The sequence below is a fragment of the Chionomys nivalis genome, chromosome 7 (genome assembly GCF_950005125.1).
Source record: "Chionomys nivalis chromosome 7, mChiNiv1.1, whole genome shotgun sequence".
NCBI lineage: Eukaryota > Metazoa > Chordata > Mammalia > Rodentia > Cricetidae > Chionomys > Chionomys nivalis.
The window spans coordinates 35,071,830-35,095,477 of record NC_080092.1 but is presented as its reverse complement, the minus strand read 5'-3'; the positions used below and the strand labels follow the sequence as shown (position 1 = coordinate 35,095,477).

Sequence of the window (23,648 nt, the reverse complement as noted above, 5' to 3'; positions counted from 1 at the left end):
AGACAGCAGCCATTGTCTTCCCTTCCCATCCCTTCCTGTGAGATTTCCTGCTCCTACTCAGTGCTGTGGGAGAGGGAGTTGAAGACTAAGCCAGACATTTTTTTTTTTTTTTTTTTTTTTTTTTTTAAAGATTTATTTATTTATTATGTATACAATATTCTGTCTGCATGTATGCCACCAGACCAGAAGAGGGCACCAGATCTCATTACAGATGGTTGTGAACCACCATGTGGTTGCTGGGAATTGAACTCAGGGACTCTGGAAGAGCAGGCAGTGCTCTTAACCTCTGAGCCATCTCTCCAGCCCTAAGCCAGACATTGATTAAACTCAGCACGGGATTTCTCATAGGCTCGCTATGCAGACATTGATTAAACTCAGCACGGGATTTCTCATAGGCTCGCTATGCAGACATTGATTAAACTCAGCACGGGATTTCTCATAGTCTCAAGTTCCAGGACAGCTAGAGCTGTTACACAGAGAAACCCTGTCTCAAGAAACTAAAAGCACAAACAACACCAAAAAAGAATTTGGGAATCAAATAGAAAATTTGAAGCTAAAAATGAATTTCTGATATAACAATAAACAGAAATCCCCACCTTAGATGAAGGAGAAGGTAGGATTAGCAAACTGAAAGACACACTGTAGGGTATACAAAACTGAAAGAGGAGAAGATGTGGGCACAATGGAAAGGCAAACATTTTAAAGACGGGCTCCTCAGAAAGAAAGTGAGCACGGGACAGCAGAATATTTAAAGACATAATTGCTGAGAATTTTCCCATCTGTAAATATTCAGTCCACAAACTCGAGCCTCTGGAGACCTCGAATCAGAATAAATACAAAGATCTCCATATGAGAAGCACTGCAGTTAGAGTGCTAACAGAGAGGAACTCAGAGAAGGAGAGAGGGAAAACACAGTTGGTTCAGCAACAGGGGAAGATATGGATGGCATCTTAAAATGCTGAAGGAAAGTAACTGTCAGTTAGAATTATTCAGAAATAAAGAGAAAATATTTTCATGTCAAACAAAACTGAGATCTGTTGCCAGCAGAACTGATAAAAATGGCCTCATTCCAGCACTTTGGAGGCTGAGGCAGGAGGATTGTGAGTTTAAGGCTAGCCTGGGCTATGGAGTGACATGTTGTCAGAACAACTACCACCTACCTCAGTAATAAAGTGGACTAGAAAGTAAATATTTGGGTAAATATCAGTGATTGCCTGGATAGATGTATGTATATATATTTATACACAATAACAATATATAGTAATACAAAAGGCAGCAAGAAGGTTAAAGGAGTTAGTATTTTGCCATTGTTGAGGAAATGAAGTGTGATGGTTAGTGTTAAACTTTATTGCTGTAGGATATTTGTACACTGTGAGGAAGTGTTGCTGTGATTGGAGTAATAAAAAAACAAAACAACTTATATAGCTAGACAGGAAAGATAGGTGGGACTTCCTGGCAGAGAGAGGAAGAGGGTGATCGAGACCCACAGGAGATGCTATGGAGATGTAGAACAAATCAGACACACAGAATGGGAGAGAGGTAAAAGCCATGTTGTAGAACACAGACTTAAAAATATGGGTTAAAGTATAAGACCTAGTGGGACAAATCTAAGCTAAGGTCAAGCTTTAATAATTAATAGGTCTTCGTATCATTATTTGGGAGCTGGTGACCCAAAGGAAAGTCCTTCTACACTTTATATTTGATGTAAGTTAGAATCGTCTGGGAGAGGGCAGCTGGGCATGCCTATGTCAGATTATCTTGATTATGATAAGGTAAGTGGGATGTCCCTCCCACTGTGGGTAGCACCATTCTCTAGGCAGGGGATTCTGGATTAAGAGTGGATAAAGTAAGCTAAGCACAAGCATGCCTTTACTAATTCACTGTCTTCTGCTCTTTTTAAACTTTTTTTTTTAAAAAATTATCTTTATTTTATGTGCATAGGTGTTTTGCCTGCATGTGTCTCTCTGTGAAGGTGTCAGAACTCCTGGAGCTTGCTTGAATCATAGACGGTGGTGAGCTTCCATGTCAGTACTAGGAATTGAACCCAGGTTCTCTGGAAGCACAGCCAGTGCTCTTAATTGCTGAGCCATCTCTCCAGCCCTGTTCTCTGCTCTTAACCATCAATGTAATGTGACTGGGGACATCAGCTTCCTACCTGATTCCTTGCAATAATGGACTGTAATCAGAACTATACTCTTTCTCCCTTACATGTTTTTGTCAGGATATGTTAGCACAGAAGCAAGAAAGGAAGCCAAGACATGAAGTAACAATTTGCATGTGATAGTATCAGCGTGAGGATGTGTGCTGTCTCCATGATACTAATGCATTCCTCCTCAATAAATAGAGGGGAAAAAAAGCAGGATAAAAGTCTTTGGCAAAGCCAAAATCAAGCAACATAAACAGTTTAAATTAAAGGTAAGAAACATGATAGAAACACTCAGCTATACAAATTGTATTAAATATAAATGGGTCAACTATTTTAAATAAAAGACTTAAGATTTAAAAAACTTAAACACTATGAAAGAAGATCTTAAATATAAGGCACAGAGAAGTTGGAAAGTAAAAGGATGGAAAATTGTAGCATGAGAATGGTAATTAAAATATGATTTAGCAGCCTTGCAGTGGTGGTGCACACCTTTAATCCCAACACTTGGGAGGCAGAGGCAGGGAGATCTCAGTGAGTTTGAGGCCAGCCTGGTGTGCAAAGCAAGTTACAGGAAGCCAGGTCTGTTACAGAGAAACCCTGTCTTGAAAAACCAATATATATATATATATGTGATTTAGCCATCCTACATTATTTTTTAAAAAATAAAACAGATTCACAGCATTACCAGAGACAAAGAATGAATAGAACTCTTAGAAGCAGATAACTCTACAGCCACAGTGAATTTTGAAAACACACCTCAGCAGTTGATAGACCAGACAGACAAAACGAATCACCCGAGAAAGGCAATCTGAACAGCACAATGAATCAACTTGACAAAACTGACACATATTAAATAGCTCATCTAATACCAGAATACATGTTCTTGTAAAGTAAACACAAAACATTTATCAAAGTTTATCATGAGCTCTGTTTTAAAATAAGCTTTAGTATACTTCAAAAGATAAAAATTACTCAGTGTGTTTTCTGTTCATGGGAATCAAACTGAAAACCTGTTGCATATACCAGGACAAACCACAGCACTGGCTATATCAAATGTTCTTAACACAAAGGGCAGGGCAGAGACCACTCTGCTGGTTGATTTCAGGTTAAGTTTCTGGTCGCAGTCCTTCAGTGGGTAATCACTATTGCCCAGCATTCCTTGCACCTGTGCCTGGTCAATCTAACCTCACACTTAGCTTTCACCTTTCTCCTCAAACCTCCAGCCCTGGTGATAATCTTCCTTCTGTTTTACTGAAAAAAAGTATTCAAAAGACAGTAATCTACCTACAGCCCCTGAATTGTACCTAGTGGAGGAATATTTTCTTGGCTAAGGCTGGTGTCCCCATCTGTGTGCACTGGAGTCCACAATTGTGTACTATGATATGCGTGGGAGGAGTGTGGAAACAGATATTCCAATAGCATGCACACTCCGGGATAGCACTTCCTTGAAAACATTCTTTGGGACCCCTTCCTCATCTTTATACTCTTAGTTTTGTATTGAAATCCCTCTATACAGCTGCCTGTGTTGATCTCTTTCCTGTCTGGATACACTGGGTGATCTCAACCAGTTTTCTAGATTTAATCAGGCCACAGGCGAATGATGCTCAAGTTGACAGCTCCAGCCTCCATCTTTCTTTTGACCTTAGACCTGTTTACTTGACATAGCTGCTTAAACATCTGACACCATTTTGTATTTTATCTCCCTTCCATCTGCTCCACGCTCTGCTCTCTGCCTTGAAATGCATCTTGCTTTAATCCTTGCATCCATGACTTGTGGTCAAATGTTCCTCTGCCACCCCCTTACACAAATACCTGTGATTGCAGTCGGGGTCCACCTGTATCTTTCAGGATCTCCTGACTTGAAAAATCCTTAGCCATACCTATACTATCCCCTTTGCTATATAAGGAAACATTCAGTTTTCTGGGATGGAATGTCCTGAGGGCCATTATTTAACCTATCAAATGTTATAAATGATGTAACCATTCTATGCTCAAGCTAACGAAAGAACCACATAATGCTTTTTTTCTTTTGTCTTTGTCCCCTCTCAAGCTTTACAGTTAACCATCAGAAAGAATTTTAGGAGGGCTGGAGAGATGGCTCAGGAGCTAAGAGTGCTTGCTGCTTTTCCAGAAGAGTGAAGCTAGGTTCCCAGTACTACAGTAGGCTCGTGACTGCCTGTAACTCCAGTGATAGAGCAGCTGGTGCTCACATGCATACACACAGATCTAAAGCCAACAAAGTGAGTCTGGTGTTTTCTCATCATGGCCTTCTGGTGCTGCCACCATCTTGTGTCTGGAACAAGTTCCACCCATCTCTGCTCTGTCTTCTTGCTGTTCTTAAAGTAGCAGTTGTATTGATGCTCAGAAGAAACCTTTTCATGGCTTTCTCTTCTGCCTTGATCTTATTCTACAGCCCAGCTGGCCCCCAGGACCCGTGAGGGACTAGCTTCTGTTTATCTCTAAGCTCACTGTCTCCACTCTGGCCCCCATCACTGCACAATGGCTCCATGGTCTGGGTCCTAGGTGGCATTCAGATCTTGGCTTCTGTGCAGCGGTAAGACAATAGTCTTACAATCCTGTTGTCACTGAACCCTGGCTTTCCACAGCTCTTATGGCACCCTGAAACTTCACTTTGCGTTCTGCCTCCCTGACTGAAACCGTGTGCCAGGGACTCCAGTGCAGTCATTCATGGCTTTTTTTTTTTTTTTGCATTTACAATAGTGTTGGGCACATAGTAATGTATATTTGATAGACTGTTATACAGGAGTCTCTTCTCACAGGATCTGGGGAGTGTGCACACAGCAGGGGTGGCCCTGGGATTCCAAGTCCCCACTTCTTCCAAGAGCTATTACCTGTAAGACTTTCTGGGCTTGAACATCAACTACAAGGACTCTGTTCAGTGCTGGCTGGGCCACGTAGATGTACCGGTTCCTGACGTTGACTGCAGACGCCCACTGGCAAGGCTCGGTGGCATCTCCTTCTCTGTGAGGACAGATTTCTTCCTGTAAGGAGACAGATAGCCATGTATCTGTTCTTCCGCCCCTCTCCAACATCTCTGGGGTCCCTCTTCCTTAACCTTCCTTTTTCTCTCTTCCCAAACTCCTTGGGATTCATACATGAAAATGGCAGGCAGGCCCTGCCATTTCACTAATTATGACTCGACCCTCACCTTCCTCACCAAGGTCAACACTACGTCACCGTCACTGTGTGCTCAGTTTGCGGATCTTTCTGTGTGGAATGGCCCAGGGTCCATTCCTGGATTTCTTCTCTGAAGCCCATTCCCTTGTTTATCTCATTGAGACCTACAGCTTTATGTACTGTCTGGACATTTGCCACTCCCAGATTTGCGCGTGCGTGTGTGTTTGCACAATGCCTGTGGAGGCCATGTCACCCCCCAAGGCTCTCCACCTTATTCTTCTATTACTATTTTTGAGATAGGGTTTCTCAGTGTCTTAGAGTTTATCAAATAGGTTAGGCTAGCTAGCCCATGAACCCGACAATCTGCTTGCCTCTGTTTCCCCAGGCTGGGATTACAAACGTAAAAAAAAAAAAAAAAAAAAAAAAAAAAGATTTGCTTGCATGTTTACTTGTATACCACATGTGTGCCTGATGCCTCTGGAAGCCAGTAGGGGGCATCGGATCTCCTGGAACTGGAGTTTCAGATGGTAGTGAACCCCATGTGAGTGCTGGGTCCCCTGCAAGAGCAACAAGTGCTCTTAACCACCGAGCCATTCTCCAGCCGTGTCCCCTTTTAATGCAGGTTCAAGGCTCACTAACTCATGTCCTCATGCTTGCAGGCAAAGCGCTTAACCAAGTTTCTGTCTTCAAGCCTCTTGTGTGGGCTCCACTCTTATTTGTTGCTGCCTCTTGTCTACTATGGTGACTAATATGCATCTCAAACCTGCATGTCTAAAATCAACCTTTCATTCTTTTTCTCCAGGCTTGCTCATTCATTCTATACAGAACTAGGAGCTTGTTGCTTTCCTTCCTTCCTTCTGGTCCTTTTGTTTTGTGTTTTAAAAGATGGGAACATTGTTTTCCCTGCCTTCTGTGAAACCTGTTCTCTTGGATTTCTCTGTCACGCTGTGCTCCTGTTCTTTGGTTTCTCTTAGCCTGCCCGCCCCTGAGCTGTGGATGGGTCAGGACTTTGTTGGATGCCCCTCTCATGCCAACTGCACACGCCCTTGTCCATTCCTCGGCTTTTGACAGCACTCACAAGCAGCTGGTACCTAGATCTGCATCTTCAGCTCAGACGTGTCCCGTCCCTCTAGTCTCTTTGGTTTCTTCATAGGCCTCCAAACTCCAGGGCGTGCCGAGCACTCTGCCTCCACACCGGGCCTCTCTCGCTAGTCAGTGTCTCCCCTACTTGGTATCACGGCATGCTACGAAGTCCTGGAGAACGGGACTGTGATCTGACGCCCAACGGAGTCAGCGTGCTACAGCTCAGGCATAGGCAGGCCGAGGGAAACCACAGAGCAGAGAAAGCCAGGAGAATGGCAGTGGGGAAGGGCTGCCCTGGATCTACCCCCAGGGGTTACCTCTACTGCTGCCCCATCCTTGCCCCCGTCACTTCATACTTGGCTTCATGTTTCATTTGTAGCATCTCTAAAACTCTGGGCATTCATTCACACGAGTCCATGCCAAAGGCTAGGCAAGAATACCTGTCTAGATGCTGTCTGTTCACCTTGCTGCCTCTATCTGACTATGAACTTCCAGGGGCCACAAACCTATTGGACCCTGACCCTCACAGGTGCTGGATGGAGGAGGGAGAGTTAAAATTCCCTGCCATAGGCGTCTCCCTTAGTCTGGACTCAACACCCACATATAATGACCAGAACTGAAGAAACCCAGTCTCTCATACACACATGCACACGTGGAGCATGACCTCTGGATTTTGACCGTGTATGATGCGGAAGCTGCCTCAGCCGTAGAAACTCACATAACTCATGAAGATCTTCTCCGCAGGCTTCAGGCGTCTCTGGACCTCACAGTCCACAGGGTGGATGACAGCGATGCCGTCGTCGGAGAAGACATAGAACACGTTTCCCACGCTGAGGCCTGGGGAGGGTGAACACTTGTGGTCATGAACTTCTAGCCACTGGTAGGGTCACACAGGGCACAGCAGTGTGGCAAGAAGAGATAACACACTATCCCGGTGGGGAAGGGGAGACAGCCCATCCACAATACTTCTTGATGGTAGTAAAGTAGTGTCCCCAAGGCTGGGAACCAATATAGCCCATCACAGCTCTGCAGTACCCAGTACCCCTGCTGCTGTGCATCTGAAACCCCGTCCCTGAAAGATGTCCAGACTGGGGAGTGCCTGACAGCAATCTCAGGAGTCAATCCTGGGTGTCCCTCCAGGATTCTAGGAGGCTATGTGCACGTGCCTCATTGCTGCCCCACAGCATCTCTGTCTGAGGCACCTTGCCAAAACACCTCTGTCATGAATGGCCTACCTGGAAATCTTGAACTGAAACAGCAAGTCTGGGCACAGCCTCCTGGGGCTGCTTTGAAAGTCAATCACCAGAAGAGCCAACGTAAGATTGACAGCTTAATGTAGCCCACATAGGGCTTGTAGACACAGCTACATTTCTGGCTCAGTGCAGTGCTCTCAGTGTGTGGGAATGTGAGAGTCAATACTCATTCAACACACAATCAACCTCGCAGGAGACCCAGCCTCCTGATCTGCGCCCCCCCCACCCCCGCAAGGTTCTTTTGAAATCTAGTTTCTGCTATGGGGCTCCAAAGGGCTCCCAGCTTCCTTTGCTGCTACTGTTTGGTCTCATCTTTCTCTGATTATGATTTGAGGGTGCCCTGAGGCCTATGGGCCCTTCCTCTTGGCTTCTGTATCCCCCCCCTCTAGGATTTGAATATCAGCAGAGAAGGGCATAGCATACAGCCACCAACGTGAGATGGATTTGTGCAATGCTTCATTTAATCCGAAGGTAGCCCCCACCAGCCCTATACTCTAAGGTGGCTTTAATGTGACTTAGGTACCTAAAATGCATAGCAATCCACTGTGCAAACCCGAGTCCCTCTGCAGTAACCTCAGCCTAGCAGTATGCTTAAAAGGCATGGGGCACAAGCTGAGTGCACATGGCAGCCAGACAGTGCACTAAGGGTCACAGCCAGCAACCCTGCTGTTGGCACCCGCCCCTCACACGTACTGTGTCAGGCTCAGTGCCCAATGCTCAGGAAACTGGACTGGATCTGCCCACGTGTGTGCCATGTGAGTTTGACCATGACCTCCCCCTCCCCCACTGGTACATAGGCTCTGCAAGGTTGATGAGTAAGGGAAAGGTAGCCCACTGTGGAACCAAGCACACATGACTCAAGACAACCACACTCAGTACCTTCTTCCCGCCACAAGATGTTTGCTACTGTAGCAGCCGAGAATTTGGAGAGCAGCAACATGACAGCCGGAAGAGAAAGAAAAAGGACAATGTCAGACCTTCGCTGCTGGGATTTCTTGGTTCAGTCCATTGAGGGACATTCTTGTACCAACTCATCACTGAAAGACTCTGCATCTCTCAACGGCCCAGCAACAGTATCAGTTCATGACCCTGGACCAACGATATCAGTCTACGAGGAAGACCCAGGTGGATACTTCTGGGTCTCAGGATGCTTTTGCTTTCTAAACAATCTTTAAAACTCAGTCCCAGGGTCCCAGCAGCTAATCCCCACTCCCTGACTCTGTGGACAATAAGGAGTGCATAGCATAGCATCTCTCCCTGACTTCCTAGGTCACTTCTAGGAAAGTTGATTTTCAGTCAGGACACTTGAAGGAAGAAAGGCGTAGTTTGGAGTCTGGCTGAGGGAAAGGAACTGAATGGCATCCATGGCATGAATTCTGCCTGCAGAACCATCTGGGGAGTGGTGGTTACGAGGAGTACACTTGACCCATGAGGAGGGTATGATTCCTAGAGCAGGGGCCGCTCCCAGCTGTGTACTCTCCAGTAGCCCCCGTACCAGACAGTGCTAAACCCCATTCATGCGTGTTTCTTCCTGTGCATATGCGCCTATGATAAAGCTCAATTTATAAATCAGGCAGCACAAGATTAGCTATACAGACAACAGGATAAGAACAACACCTGTGATGAACAGCTACTAAAGGGGCTGGAGAAATGGCCAGAGGACCAGAGTCCAGTTCTCAGCATCCCACATCAGGAGGTTATAACCACCTGTAACTTCAGCTTCAAGGGATTTGGCCTCCTCTTCTGGCCTCTGGGAACCTGTGCACCAAAGCACACATAAAAAAACCCTAAAGGGTTCATTTCTGGATCAAAGGAAGAAAAACCACAGATGAGAGGGGACCACTGGGATGGGGCACCTGGTGGCACAAAGGCTTCTGGGACCAAGTGTCCAGTCGTTCATCACATAGGAGGCAGGGGCACAGCTGGGCTATCTGGGCCTCCTTGTGGCCCTAGCTTTGTGCACAGAGGAAATAGATTTGTCCCAGAGGTTTCCAGTTGGTGACTATGGCCCTGAGAGTTAATGCACCCCCCCTTGTCCCCGTAACACTCCCAAACAGCTCACTGAGGGTCTCAGAGTCAAGAGTGGACTCACAGGTCTTCCTAGCTGAGTCCTCAATGAAGAGGGAGGAGATATCTTCGTCCACGCCCACTTCATTCTTGGCAATGCACGTATATGCCCCCGTGTCTTCATAGCGAACGCTGCCAATGTGGAGTTCAGTTCCATTGGCTGTAGAAGGGACAGTGGCTCAGGGTGGTGCTCTCAGGGGAACACCCTTTCGTGTGCCCTCCCTACCACCTTCTCAGGAACTCTGAAGAGTGTCGGGCTAAATACACAGTCTTTGGGTGTGGCCGGGGGCAGCCATCATTCTTGGGACTGGGCTCAGGACAGGCTGGCACTGCTAAAATACAGAGGGTGCCCTGGAATCTGGCTAACAGCCTCTCAGATGTCCACGAGACCTGTGCGCCAGTCATCAGGGGACCTCTGTTTCCTCTTAGTGCGCCAGGCTCAGCCATGATCTTACCTCTCATTTCCTGTCCTGGGATTAATGTGCAGTTCTTACCCAAGAGGGAGAGCTGTTTGGACATCTGGGCTGAGACATCCATGCCATTTTTCAGCCAAATGATTCTGGGCATGGGAATGCCCTCAGCATGGCATCGCAGGCTGGCCGCCACTCCAGGCTCTTGCGCCTGGGTCTCTGGATAGACGCGGATGACTGGTGGCACTGTGGGTGAGAACGGTGTTGGTGAGAGAAAATCCACCCCTGGCCAAACCCCAAGACCCCTGCTCCAGAGGGTGAACCCGAGAGGCACCTCTGGAGGTCTCTGAACCAGCTTACAGTGATGTCTTTAGCATCGCAAGCGTCAAGGGACAAGGCTGTAAAATGGATCACGGGCAATAAACACATCCGGTGTGGTACCCTGTAATTCATGGCTTCCACTCTTGTTCTAAATATGATCAGGAAGACATCCAAATATTTAAAGCTGTTCAGCTGCTGCACATAAAGAGCAACAGCCACTGAAATTCATCTCTGAATGAATGAAATTCAGATGTATTATTCCTGTTATCGGAAAGCCATTGGACGGGGCCTTAATTTCTTGCAGGAAATGCTTCACGAAGCACTTATAGGCACTGACTGGCAGGGCTGCTAATTACATCACGGCTGTGGGGAAGCCCATCGATTTTCCAGTGGGTCGTTTTTATTTCTTCACTCTCTAAGCCCTGGAACCTTCGTGAAAGAAGGACGTGTGCTCCTTGGTCACGGAGCGACTCAGCTCTGGCCCTGGTAGTCCAGTTTCAGCTTGGGCACGCAACCCAACCCACTGGCTAGAGGAGCGTTCGCGGGTGGGTAAGACTCTGGCACACTCCACAGTGGATTGGCCTCTGACAAGGGCAGGCTGAGGGCAAAGGCTCTTGGAGACGTGCAGCCTGGTGAGGGAGAGTCCTGTTCCTGGACATAAAAGCATTATCATTTCCCACCTTCGTGAGGGCTCATGTTTATACATTTTACTCTATATACTTTAAAGCCAAGGTTTGAGAGCGTATGTAAGCAGACTTGAGTATTAAATCATACCCCTCTTGAAGTGGATAACTGTTTTCTTACTACTATCTGGAAGCTCCTTTGTCCATTAAAAGTAGGACTCCTGGTATTTGAGAAGAGAGAATTTTCTCTGGACTAGCAGAGAGCACCTGAAACACACATAGGAGGGGGCAATGGCACTGACAATGGAGTCTGAGTTAGCAGCATTCTGGTGATCTATGCTCAGAGGACAGATAACAACAAAGAAACTCTAGGCTCACTAGGAGCAATGATCTGCAGTTTCTACAGAGATTTTTCAGGCGTCTGTTTAGCATCTACCAACTCAGCTAGAGTGTCAAGGCTTGCCCTGGTTGACCTCTGGGGTGAAGTTGAGGGGAATCTAAACTAAGCTTAGGGAGCCCCAAGATCAAGGGGTGAAGTTGGGGGGAAGAGGGGGAACCCAAACTAAGCTCAGGGAGCCCCATGAGCAAGATGTCTGTGCCATCTCTCCCCTTGATCCTCTTTGCTCAAAGTCCTAAGCTATAGAAGAGTGACCTTGTCCCAGATCAAGCCCTCAAGGATGGAGGAGGTAAGTGGGGCCAGTTGAGATGTGGGTGAGGATTAGTTTTTTTTTTTTTTTTTTTTTTTTTTGGTTTTTTGAGACAGGGTTTCTCTGTGGTTTTTGGAGCCTGTCCTGGAACTAGCTCTTGTAGACCAGGCTGGTCTCGAACTCACAGAGATCCACCTGCCTCTGCCTCCCAAGTGCTGGGATTAAAGGCGTGCGCCACCACCGCCCGGCCGAGGATTAGTTTTAAGAGTATAGGTGTAAGCCTCTTTTATCTGACACACTTGGTTCATATAGGAAAGAACAAACCTTCCTCACACCTTCCAGTGGGCAGAGAGGGAAGGATGGAAGGAGGGAGGAATTGGGGTCTAAGTGGAGTGTACAGAACTTGAGTACGGGGCCTATAGCCTTAGAGCACAGAGATGGAGCTTGGAGGCCCAGAGTACTGAGGCTGATGGGTGGTTTGAGAAGTCTCTAGAGAGAACCAGGGCTCTGGTTGAGGACTGTCCAGGGCATCATCAGTGAGCATAGCAGCCTGCCTGGCAACCGCAGGCAAACCCAGAGAAAGTAGAAGTGAAATGGAGGACTCAACTCAAAAGTCAAGGGAAGACCAATGAGGAAGTCTTTGCTCTGCCTAGTTGTAAGAAGAGAAAGCTTGATCAATGAAGAACTAGAGAAAGAATACTAAGGGGTTTAAGAATGTGAAGATGCAGTATTATAGGCAATAAAGACAAAAACCTCAAGGAAATGGATCATTTAAAAGGAACCTTTAGGGGCTGTAGAACTGGCTCATATATGTGTATGTATGTATGAACAAGTGGTGAGTTTATCTCACCTGGTCCTTATTTTAATTACCTTTCTATCACTGTGATGAGAACCATGACGAAGGTAACTTACAGAACAAAGTTTATTCAAGGTTTACACTGAGTCTGCGACCATGGTGGGGAGCCTGGCAGCAGGCAGACAGGCGTGGCCTTGGAGTTTATATCTTATCCTAGAGTTGGAGGCAGAGGGAAAGAGTGCTGAGAATGGTGTGGGCTTTTTGAAATCTCAAAACCCATCCCCAAGTGACACACTCCTTCTTCCCACAAGGCCATACTTCTGTGTCCTTCCCAAACAGTTCCACCAACTGGGACCCAGTGATCAACTATCTGAGCCTATGGGGACTGTTCTTGTGTAAACCACGACAATCCTGTGTAAGTCACTGTGAACTGCTGAAATCTAGGCATTTCAGGGATGTCTAGAGAGATGTCTCAGTGGACAGAGCCTGTGATGTGCAAGTGTGAGGACCTGGGTTCAGGTTCCAAAGATCCGTGTAGGAAAGCTGGATTCGGTGGCATGCATCTGGAATCCTGCTTTCCGAAGGCAAGGTGGGAGGCAGAGACAGGAGAATCCCCAGATGTTCATGGGGCAGCATCAGTGAACAAGAGGTCAGCAAGATGGACTGTAAGGAATAGAACCCAAGGTTGTCCTCTGACCTCTACACATGTACTGAGGCATGTGCACACCCATGCTCACATATGAACATGCAGACACATACATAAAAATTAGCAGAACTTACTCTGAGTACAGTTTGTCCCAGTGCTGTTAGGAAATCTATAACCCAAAGTCAAAGGCGACCAAAAAGAAGTCATTTGATTTTCTTACCAAAAGAGCCTTTGAAAAAGACCCAAACCCCATTTCTTGGTGTGTGAGTCTCAATAAAATAGGAACAAAATGATATTTCCTTCCTACAATGAGTATGTCCATAAAAGGAAGGGACGGCACCATTCCTTTCAGGAAAAAGAAAAAGGAGAAAGTAAAGGAAGCAACATTAACTTGGAAGCTTGCTGGTGTGGTCAAGGAAGCAACACACAGAGACGGCCATATTAAAGGATGAGGCTGTTTCCAGCCCCTGTGACCAAACACCCAGTAGAGATAACTTAAGGAATCTCCGCTCACCTTAGTGGGGAGGCACAGCGGTGGGAGGGCTCTCTCTGGTACAACTGAGGCTCTTTGGTCCCTCAAAGGTGAGGATCAATGTCAAAGCCTTGAACCTATTCCCACTAGCTGAGACCCATCTCCTAAGGGCTCTCCAGCCTTAAAAATAAGGCCATAAACAGAGCATCAAATGCTTAAAATACCTATGGGGGCATTTTAAAATGAAAAAGATTTAAATTTATATTTATTTAAATGTATGTGTCTGCTTGTCTGTATGTGTGCTATGTGCATGTAGTACCCTCAGATACCAGAAGAGGGCGTCAGGCCACTGGGAACTGGAATTACAGGATGTTGTGAGCCACATGCTGTGGGTCCTGGAACCTTGGTCCTTAGATAAATACTCTTACCTACCTGCTAAGCCATCTCTTCCTTCTCTTAGAGGACATTTAAGATTGTCACCATATAATAGAGAGCAATGATGTTTTAGGTAGCTGTACTCTGGGACACAAACCAAAACAAGATAACGATTACATGAATACAACAAAGAGCTAGTACCCAAGCAAAGTGCAGACCAGACAGACAACAGACTGGCCCCACATGATAAAACCACTGACATTATAAGAAAGTAACAATTTGAGGGAGGTCATTGATTAGGAAGATTTCCCATTGTCACAAACAAGATCTGACAAATTAACCCAGGGACTGAATCTAATTTCAATTAAAACCAGCCCACTGGGGCTTGACAAAATAATTCTGAGTTTATCTAGGAAGGAAAAAAAATTCAATGCATAGCTGAGGAATCTGAGAAATGACTTTGTTCCTTGTCATTTTGCTAAACCCAAGATATCACAGAGCGTTAGACCATTGATTGGGGGGTGAGCTGAGGGGCTCCTCCTCTTTGAGCCTAGCACCTGACTAAAGACCTGGATTGATTTTACAAGCCTCTGTCAATCCCTTATCGGGCAGCTGACAGCTCTGGAACACCAGGCAGGTGTTGGGCTTGATGCCCACAGTGCTAAGAACTCTGGTCCCTTACTGAGCAGCGGAGCTCTCTGTGTAGAAAAGATGGCTGAACAACTTTGCAAATGTGAGGGGCACTCCTTGGGGAGCCTTGGGGAACAGATCCTAGCAGTCTTCACTCTCCTCTTCCTCCGGGGGAGACTTGCCCTCCAGAGGTCTGCGGTACCTGCTGTTTATTGGCGCAGAATTTGTCCAGGGAACTGAGACGCGAGGAACGGGGGATTGGTTTCTGCGGTGGTCAGTACCAGCCCTGGAGACTGCCCTTGGCTTCTGCTCTGCTCTCTGACAGGAATGCGTGGGCAGACTGAGACGTTCTCACACTTGAGCAGGAATCATCTGTCCGACCACATGTAATGCACACCCCTTTCCCTCCCTTGACCCCCAATCCCCCCACCCCACCCCTGGCGCCTGCGCGCCCTGCTCCGAGATGAGAGCTTTCCCAGACCAATTTGGGACTCGATTTAAACTAAAATATGTGACAGTGTTCTAGAACAAAAGGACGCCTGACTCAAAGTCAAGGGCGTAGGATGAGTCACTCAACAGAAATACGTGCCTAAATTCAAGGCACTGGTTCTCCATAGGCGGGGCGTGGGGAGGGGGGTGGGGAGGTGGGGGAGGGGGAGGGGGACCGACGGGACACACACATGCCCTCTGATGGTCTGGAGGTTTCCCTGAGGAGAGCCTGAGAAAAATTGAAGAGGGGACTTGCTGCCCCCACATCCAATGCTCCTTTCTCCCCAGCTTGCTTCAAACCTGAGTGGGGTTCACCAGGCTCTTTTCATGTCCTTTGTCCCCTGTAATGACATCATGTCATGCTGTCCTCCTGGGCCCACCCTCTGCCACCTGGAATTTGTATTCTCACCTACCAAGTCTGCAGTGAGGTTCCTTTATCTGTTTGTCCCTCTTCCCCGGAGACCTGGCTTTCTCCTGAGGACACTGCTTCTCTTGCAGCTTCCTAGGGGCAACCTGTACTTAGCCCCCGACCTTAATTGGTTGGAATTAATTCTGTGCATGTGATACACACATGCCAAGCAAGTGCTGTACCGCTGACCTATGGCCTCAGCTGTCTTCTTTTGGGGAGGGTGGATAGGGTCTCACTGCTACCTAGCTTGCCCTGGACTGTACTCCATACCTCAGGCAGGTCTTTAACTTGTGATCCTCCTGCCTCAGTTCCTGAATAGCTGGGACTACAGGCCTGTATTTAAGCCCTTCCTCTCCCCAGGCCGGAAGGATCTGTCCCCCAAGGCTCCCCAAGCAGTGACCCTCTCACTTCCTGGTCGTTCTTGTTCCCTTCCACACGACAGTGTGGGGTTTTGAGACTGCTGTTCTGTTTTGCTCTGTTTAGCTCAAGCCCTAGATCTCACCCTTCCTCTTCCAGGATGCGCCTCTAATGCCCCTCACTCAGGACCTTCCCCCTTCAGTTCCTACAATCTGTTCATTCTCTCCCAGATTAAAGAAAGCAAAGTAACTCTAAAGCACCCCAGAATAGAGGCTCTTCGTCCCTCTGACTTTTTTTCCTACCCCACTCCCTTTCCTCCTCCTTCATCCTTCATTCTTCCCTCAGCCAGTTCCAGCCACACGAAACTGTCACCCCGTGGGAACTGCTTCCACAATGCCTGTCCTGACCTCCCTCATCCTTGCCCCGGGCCGGTCTGTACTGCACCACGCAGCTGGGTTGTTTTGTAAGGCGCTGTCTCCACCTGGCCCCAGGCATCCCTCCTGGTTCCCACTGGCTTCTCCCTCTCAGCTGCTCAGCTGGCTTTTCCTTATAGCCCCGGGGTTTGGATGCAGGTCTCCTCGCTAGCCTAACTCACCCATGGACTTGCCGCCTGTCTGCTACCTCTGAAATGCACCCTGCTAGCTCAGACCTTGCCCTTAAAACAAACTCTATCATTTCAGGAAAGGGCCAACTCCCCTTGTCAGAGCACTGGGGCTTACCTTTGACCTCCCCATCACCTTACATCAACACATCAACTCCATTTATTTGTCCTACCGTCCTATGTAAACCGTGAGTGTTTCCTCCAATTCTCCTTATTTTTTTTTTTTAAATTTATTTATTTATTATGTATACAATATTCTGTCTGTGTGTCTGCCTGCAGGCCAGAAGAGGGCACCAGACCCCATTACAGATGGTTGTGAGCCACCATGTGGTTGCTGGGAATTGAACTCAGGACCTCTGGAAGAGCAGGCGGTGCTCTTAACCACTGAGCCGTCTCTCCAGCCCCCAATTCTCCTTATTTTATTTTTAGAAATTTCTTCCTTAGCACGTTGCCAATTGCCACCCATGAGGATGTGGCAGGCCAAAGCATGCTGATCTGTTGAACACATTGATGAGGGGTTATGTGTAGTAAGTAAGGGGATGAGGAGATTGTTGAAGACACTGATGGCGAGAAGACCATTGAACAAGAAATGAAATAAATCCATGACAGGAACTCTGGGAGGGAAACTGAGACGCTGATGGAACCAGCATGAGGGGGTATAGCAGAGATGAAGCTCGGAGAAGGGCTGGCTGGACCACAGGGCTCTTGTCTATGTATGTAATTATGTATGTACATGCAAGCAGGGCATGCAGCTATGTGTTGCATTCAGGGATTTGGGGTCATGGGAACAGTTAGCTGCCTTGGTCCTCCATGAGCTAGTGGGTCAGGTCCCCTCAGCATTTCCCTGGAGTAGCTGGTGTGGAGCTGGATGACAGTGCCCAGTTAGGTCATCAGCTTTGGCGGACGGGGAAAATGGACCCTATGGGCCATCCTGGGCACCTGGGTAGTGGCAGGATCAGAGGTCTCTTGGTCTCTTCTATCCTGGGCTGCAATACTGGCACCAAGCAGCTTTTCCAAGGAAGCTATCTTGCTTAAATCTGACCATTTGTTGGGGATGAAGCTGGTATGAGGAACTAAAACAATCATAGGTCAGTTGGGTGGGCACTCAATGGCTGCCTATAAAAACCTAACAGGTTCTCCAATGGGTGAGGTCCAGGCTCTGAGTTAGTACCTGGCCTCACCCACCTAGCCCTGATCCCCGCAGTCACACACTTTGGCCACACCCAGTGCCAGCTCTATAGAGTCTGTCGGGACAGAGAGGTCCTGAGGAGAACCCTGGCCTGTGAGGCATCTATGTGGGTCCCCGTCAGAGCCAGACAAAGATGCCAGGTCTCAGTAATATGGGAAGGACACAACTGTTTCTCCTGTGTCCCCAGGCCATGCATCTCCCAAGACCTACCCCCCATCTTTTGCATATTAAGAAGGTGAAACAAGGGATCCTAGACAAATACATTTTCTTTTAGATTTGCAAAGCCTTCATACAATTTCACGAGGGGGGGGGAGGGGAGACAGCTCAGTTGGGAGAGTACTTGCCTTGTCAGCATGAAGATCTGAGTTCCATCCATCAAACCCAATAAGAAAGGCTGGGTGTGGTGGTATGTGCTTAGAATCCCAGTAAGCCAGGAGGGGGAGGAAGGTAGGCCGGCCTTGGGGGTTCTCTGGCCAGTCAGCCTAGCCTAGCCTACTCGATGAATTCCAGGCCAGTGAGAGACACTGTCTCAAAAATAACAAGGTGGGTGGCTCTGCAAGAATGATTCTGAAGTTGACCTCTGGCCTCCACGTGCAGGTGTACACACCCACTCCCATATGCCGGCCCACGCCCCATTTGGATCCGTAACACAAAGGTCCATTTTCTTTGGGAATCATCTCCATTGCCAAGGATTAGGCGGCATAAATATGTTCTTAAGTAAGAAGTCACAAAAGCACCAAGCTGGAGTAATAAGCAGATTTGAAGATGATTATTGTGTTTCGGGGATGAATCACTACTTGTCTGAACTGTGGGGAGGTCGAAGGTATTTTTAATTTAATGGATTAATCACGGATGTCTGAAGTTCTCGCTCCTTCCCATGAAAGCAATGTAGGGGCTTTGCAGCGAGCTATAAATCATGTCAGGATTTGGGCCTCATCTCTGGCAGCCTGGGCTATGGGTAAGCTATACTAATAATTTGTGTGAGGTAGTGTAGCTTCCTGGAAGGGTTTCTTTAAGCAGCTGGGTTAAGGCAGTCATGGAAGTGGGGGAGTCTCAGAAGATGGTGGTAGTCCAGTCCGTGTATGGGATCCCAACTCTGCTACCAGACAGCTTGAGAGTAGCGTGGCCCTAGAGAGAAGCTACCTATATTTTGGATGATCATCTTTTCCCCATATCTGTATGATGGGCTGGGAGGCCCAGCAAATGGCCACTAGCTTTGATTATTAATGTCTACCAGCTATGACTAACTATGGCTTAAGATGAATCCAAAGCCTCCACTAAGGCCTCCCCTCCTTTATCCCATGTATTTCTCAACCATCTTCCTGCCAGGCCAGGAAGGGACCAAAGCAGACCTCCAATAGCACAGTAGGTGACCGGCCAAACTCCACCCAAGCTACTCAGGGCCATCTTTCATATCCTCAGGTGTGGGGTGGATGGTGGAAAGAATAGGTTCACGTCACTACCATGTCCCCTCCTTCCTCAGGAGACCCTTTAGCGACTCAGCCCACTGACAACCTCCAGGGCCTTCCTAGCCTTCTAGTCTCCGGCAGAGGGGTTCCCTCCTTCAGTACCAAGCCATAGCCCTCAAAGATCTGCAAGATTCCTACAGTGACCCAGTTTTTCCTGGAAACCATGTACCATCAGGAGTCACTGAGCCCTCTGGGGAACCAGGCGACACCCAGCTGTGTGTTCCACCCACTTCAGACCTGCTGAGGCCAATGGCTGGATCTGAGACGGCCACTTAGGGCTCTGTCCTCAGAGTCTGTTTCAGTGGCTGCTTCCAACCTGGTCTACGCTGTGCACCAGACTTGGAGACATGGGATGCAGGGCTCCTATCGTCTGTTTCTCCAGAGTGTGCAGTCCAGATAACCGCAACAAAGACCTGACAACTGCCTACCCTATACCTCACATCCAGGATCTCTAAGGGCAGTTTCATGGCATCATAGCTGGGTAGGCACTGGCCCAGGTGTTGTCAAGGTTTTTCTGTAGTTATTAGCTATGTGTATGTCTGATGTAAGGGTATGTCACCCCAGTTCTCAGAGTCCCAGTGACCTTGCCTGTAAGATAGGGAAGACACATGGTAGGTATGCAGTAAACGTTACGACTGTAATTATGGTTTCAGGACATCCTAATTCCCTGTCTTTCCACACAGGTGCACATTGATTCAATCTAAGGCTGACAGAAGTTTAAGTCCTGTAGCACTTTGAAAACTTCCTGCCTTTTTCTAGGGTCAGCAGATCATTATGTTGTATACCTGGGAGATAATCATAGCGCCTACGTTAGAGGTGATCCCAATGAGGGTGTTGCATGCCACATCAATTGCCTTCATGAGTGCCAGGAGCTATATATAGCACCCGACAGGACCAGCCCAGCTGTCCAGCAGGTCACACAATGAAAGAGGAAACTGATCACAAGATATCCAGCTCCCAGCGCACTCTCCCCACCCCATCAATGACTCTTCCTTTGTCTAGTAGTGAAGGCTTGAATCTCTCAACAGTTAGAGCATGGGTCTATGAATCTCTTCTTCAGAAGGCTCTCCAGCCCCTCTGAATAGTGTAATAGTTCATCTTCATTGTCGCTTGACGATGAGACATGTCTTGGTACACACATAAGGATGCTATCGGAGAGAAGACCTGAGGCGGAAAGACCCACCCTAACTGTGCCTAGAATCATCCTGTGGTTGGGGTCCTAGCCTGAGTACAAAGGAGAAGGTAAGCTGAGCCCCACCATTCATCTCTCTTACTGTTTTCTGACTGGGATCAGCCACCTCACAGCCCACAACCATGCCTTCCCCTCCATAATAGAGAATGCATCCTCAAACTCTGAGCCCATATATAACCTTCATCCTCCAAGCTACCTTCTCAGCAGGCAGTTTGTCACAGCAGTGAGAGAAGTAGCCAAGATAGTAGGCAAGCAGTCCATTTCCCCTTCGGAGACAGTCTGAGCCCAGGAATGCCATGGTGCTGGGATCTCGCTATTGAATCCATGCTTAGCCTTCCAGGTCCCCAGGGGCCTCAGCACAGGGGCCTGCTACATCATTTATGAAGGAGCTGGAGACTTTAGAGCCTCCTCCAGTAGAGGAGACATCTAATCTAGGAGGTTCTCACATTGCTGTGCATGAGTTCCCCCCTCTTCACGTTTGTCTTAGAGAGAAGGCCCCAGCTCTCTCCTTTTGCTTTAGACACTTTAAATTTTAAGATTTATTTTTATTTGTGTGTGTGTGTGTGTGTGCGTGCGTGTGTGCGCGTGCGCACGCATGCATCTGTGTGAGGGTATGTGAATGTGAGTATAGATAGCTGTGGAGGCCAGAAGAGGGCGCTAGATCCTCTGGAGCTATCGGTAGTTGTGAACCACTGGATATGGTTGCTGAGAATGGAGCTTATGTCCTCTGGAAGAGCAGGGAGCATTCCTAACCACTGAGCCAACTCTCCAGCCCTGTGCCTGGGCCTCTTACGAATAGGACTGGATGGAAGGCCTGTGTGATACCAGACGAGTGTACTTCTGCAGCCTGCCTGAGGATCTGAGGGGATGGAACAGAAAGCAAAGGTGTTTTGCAGTTGAATAGTCAAAGCACCTTCAGTCTCTGGTCATCACTTGCCAGAGTCAAATGGTGATATTCTCTGCACAGCACATTTTCTACTTGGACCAGTCCCTGCTAGGAGTGTACCCTACTACCTGTCTGTTGCATAGAAGTCTAGTTTCTGAATGATCCCCAAATCTCTGGGTTCATTCCTGTTGGGGTATAATAAGTAGGAGCACTTAAGCGTGGTGAAATCCAGATACATTTCTTTTTTTTAATAGGCCGAGTATCATGTAGCCCAGACTGGCCCCACGCTCATTATTATATAGTTAAGGATGCCCTTGAACTTCTGATCCTCCTAACTCTACCTTCTCAGTTTGTGGGACTCTGGGGACCAAACCCAGGACTTTGCACTTGCTAGGCAAACACTCTACCAACTGAGTTAAATTGCCAACTAGAATCCCTGATACTTAATCTGAACACACAGATATGAAATTCCAAAGGTACATCTCAGCTTGAGGGAAATTCCAATGAGATAATACTTAGACATGCACAAATATAAAAATCCCACAGACACTCTGTCAAGGCAAACACAGCTGAAGATGCCCAGTCACCCCTTAAACGGCTTGCCCCTCACTCTGGATCCTTGAGGTCAATCAAGGTGAATCTTAAGATGTCATCATTCCTGACATCTCACTCACTTTCTCCTGGGAGAAGTCCCAATCACCAGTTGTCACAGAGGATCTGTAAGCTGAGTTGCCTCACACTTCTCTGATACCCTAGTGCCTGCTCCAAGTCTGATCAATGACAGTTGGGCTTAGTGGGATGAGGCTAATTCCCTGGACTTGATAGTTCAGGATGGGACTTCAGGGAGACCAGGGCTCGTTTTGGTGATGGGTGGAATTAGATGGAGATGGCAAGCAGGGTGATATGGAGGTAGGCTCTACTTCCACAATGGCCCCACACTGTAAGTGACTTTCCTTTAAAGCCACCCATAGAGTAGGTGACAGCATAAGCCCTTGGGAATCTCTGCACGGTGCTTATTCAGGACGGGCTACAAATGCGATCATGGACTCTGGCTTGGAAAACTGCTAGGTGGGGGAGGGAAGCGTAGCCAGGAGGGGGTCAGTTCCTCCTTGACTTCAAGATCGCTGGTAATGTCTGGTCCTGAACCAGTGAAAACAATCCCTCCAAACATACCCATCCATCCTCACTGGCTGAGAGGAGGCTCATGGAGCCCTGTGCTGAAGGATACCGCGCCTTCTAGATGGCACAACGATATGGTCTCATGTCACCTGTAAGAGCAGTGGTGGCTTGGACATAGGTTCTGTAATTGCTAGATCCAGAGATCAAAGTATCATGTTGCCCATGGGCCACACCTGCCCCCTACTTCACGGTGGCCACTGGAGCCTCCGCAGCCCAGGGTGACTTTTCTGCTTGGCTCATCCCCAAGCCCCTCTCCCCGCATTTGGATGCATTTCATCCGTGGAAGCCTTGGGTAAACCGAATCCAGCACTTCCTAAACCATTCTCTTTATTACAACAGATGGGCTGCTTATGTCTTTAACAAGACAAAATGCAAGAGAGAGTAAGGTTTTCTCGGAGCAGCGTGGAGGGGACAGCATGCACGGAGTCATTTACTAACCATTCACCTGCAGGACGTGGGTCTGGAACAGCTGCTCGTGGCCCAAGGCGTGGCAGGTGTAGTTGCCCATGTGGATTGTGGTCACCTTGGTGATGTAAAGGGAGTCATCCTCTCCGAAGTCCTGTGGGCAAAGAATGATGATGAGATCTCTTCTGTGGAGCAGACTGGACAGCTGGTGAGCGAGTTTTCCAGGAAAAACATCTCCCTCCCTGGTGCCGCCTCCTTCCTGACCTCCCCTACTCTGCAATCAAATTCCCTCCAGCTCCTGGGGATGCTGGCTTGTTTCACAGGATGCGTGCTCACCTGGTGGAAGGCTTGATTCTGGAGGGATGATCTTATTGAGAGCAAAGGGTGAAAACTCTCTTAAAGGGCTAGATGGTGAATATTTCAGCCTCCAGAGTCTTCTGGTTTTTGTCAGCTCCTTGGCTCTGCCAGGATGGCCTGACAATAGCCATTTGATATGCATTTGAATGAGTGTGCTTGTGTTTGGTGGAATCAGATCTCCAAGTGAGTATAGGCACAATGCTGAGGGGGCCTGACCCACTAGCTCATGGAGGACCAAAGCAGCTTATAGGATCGCGGAGTAGCCCAGACTGACCACCCCTCCTCAGTCCAACCTGGCAGTCTGCTTCTTGTCAACCTGCAGGAGGGTGGGGTGAGGACCTAGGGAATGGTGCTGGGGTTTCCAAGGAAGAGTCCCTCTTGGTATAGGCTCGTAGTCATCCAAGGAAAGAGAGACAGAATGAATGGGAATATGGGACAAACCAAAACAAGGCTGGGACATGCGAGAGACAGAAGAGCCCTTCCCAGGGTTTCTACAGGAAGTAACCCA

General features: G+C 47.9%; 1 protein-coding gene across 1 annotated transcript in view; it reads right to left on the bottom strand.

Annotated features, from left to right (window-relative positions):
- The window catches only part of Fstl4 (follistatin like 4), a 430,872-nt gene that overhangs the window by 18,178 nt on the left and 389,046 nt on the right, over positions 1-23,648 (bottom strand). Inside the window, exons 8-13 of the mRNA XM_057776294.1 lie at positions 22,817-22,937; positions 10,182-10,343; positions 9,713-9,847; positions 8,500-8,526; positions 7,086-7,204; positions 4,999-5,148 (exon numbers count right to left, since the gene is read on the bottom strand). Coding sequence (XP_057632277.1) covers positions 4,999-5,148; positions 7,086-7,204; positions 8,500-8,526; positions 9,713-9,847; positions 10,182-10,343; positions 22,817-22,937 — 714 coding nt within the window. The remainder of the gene's footprint in view (positions 1-4,998; positions 5,149-7,085; positions 7,205-8,499; positions 8,527-9,712; positions 9,848-10,181; positions 10,344-22,816; positions 22,938-23,648) is intronic.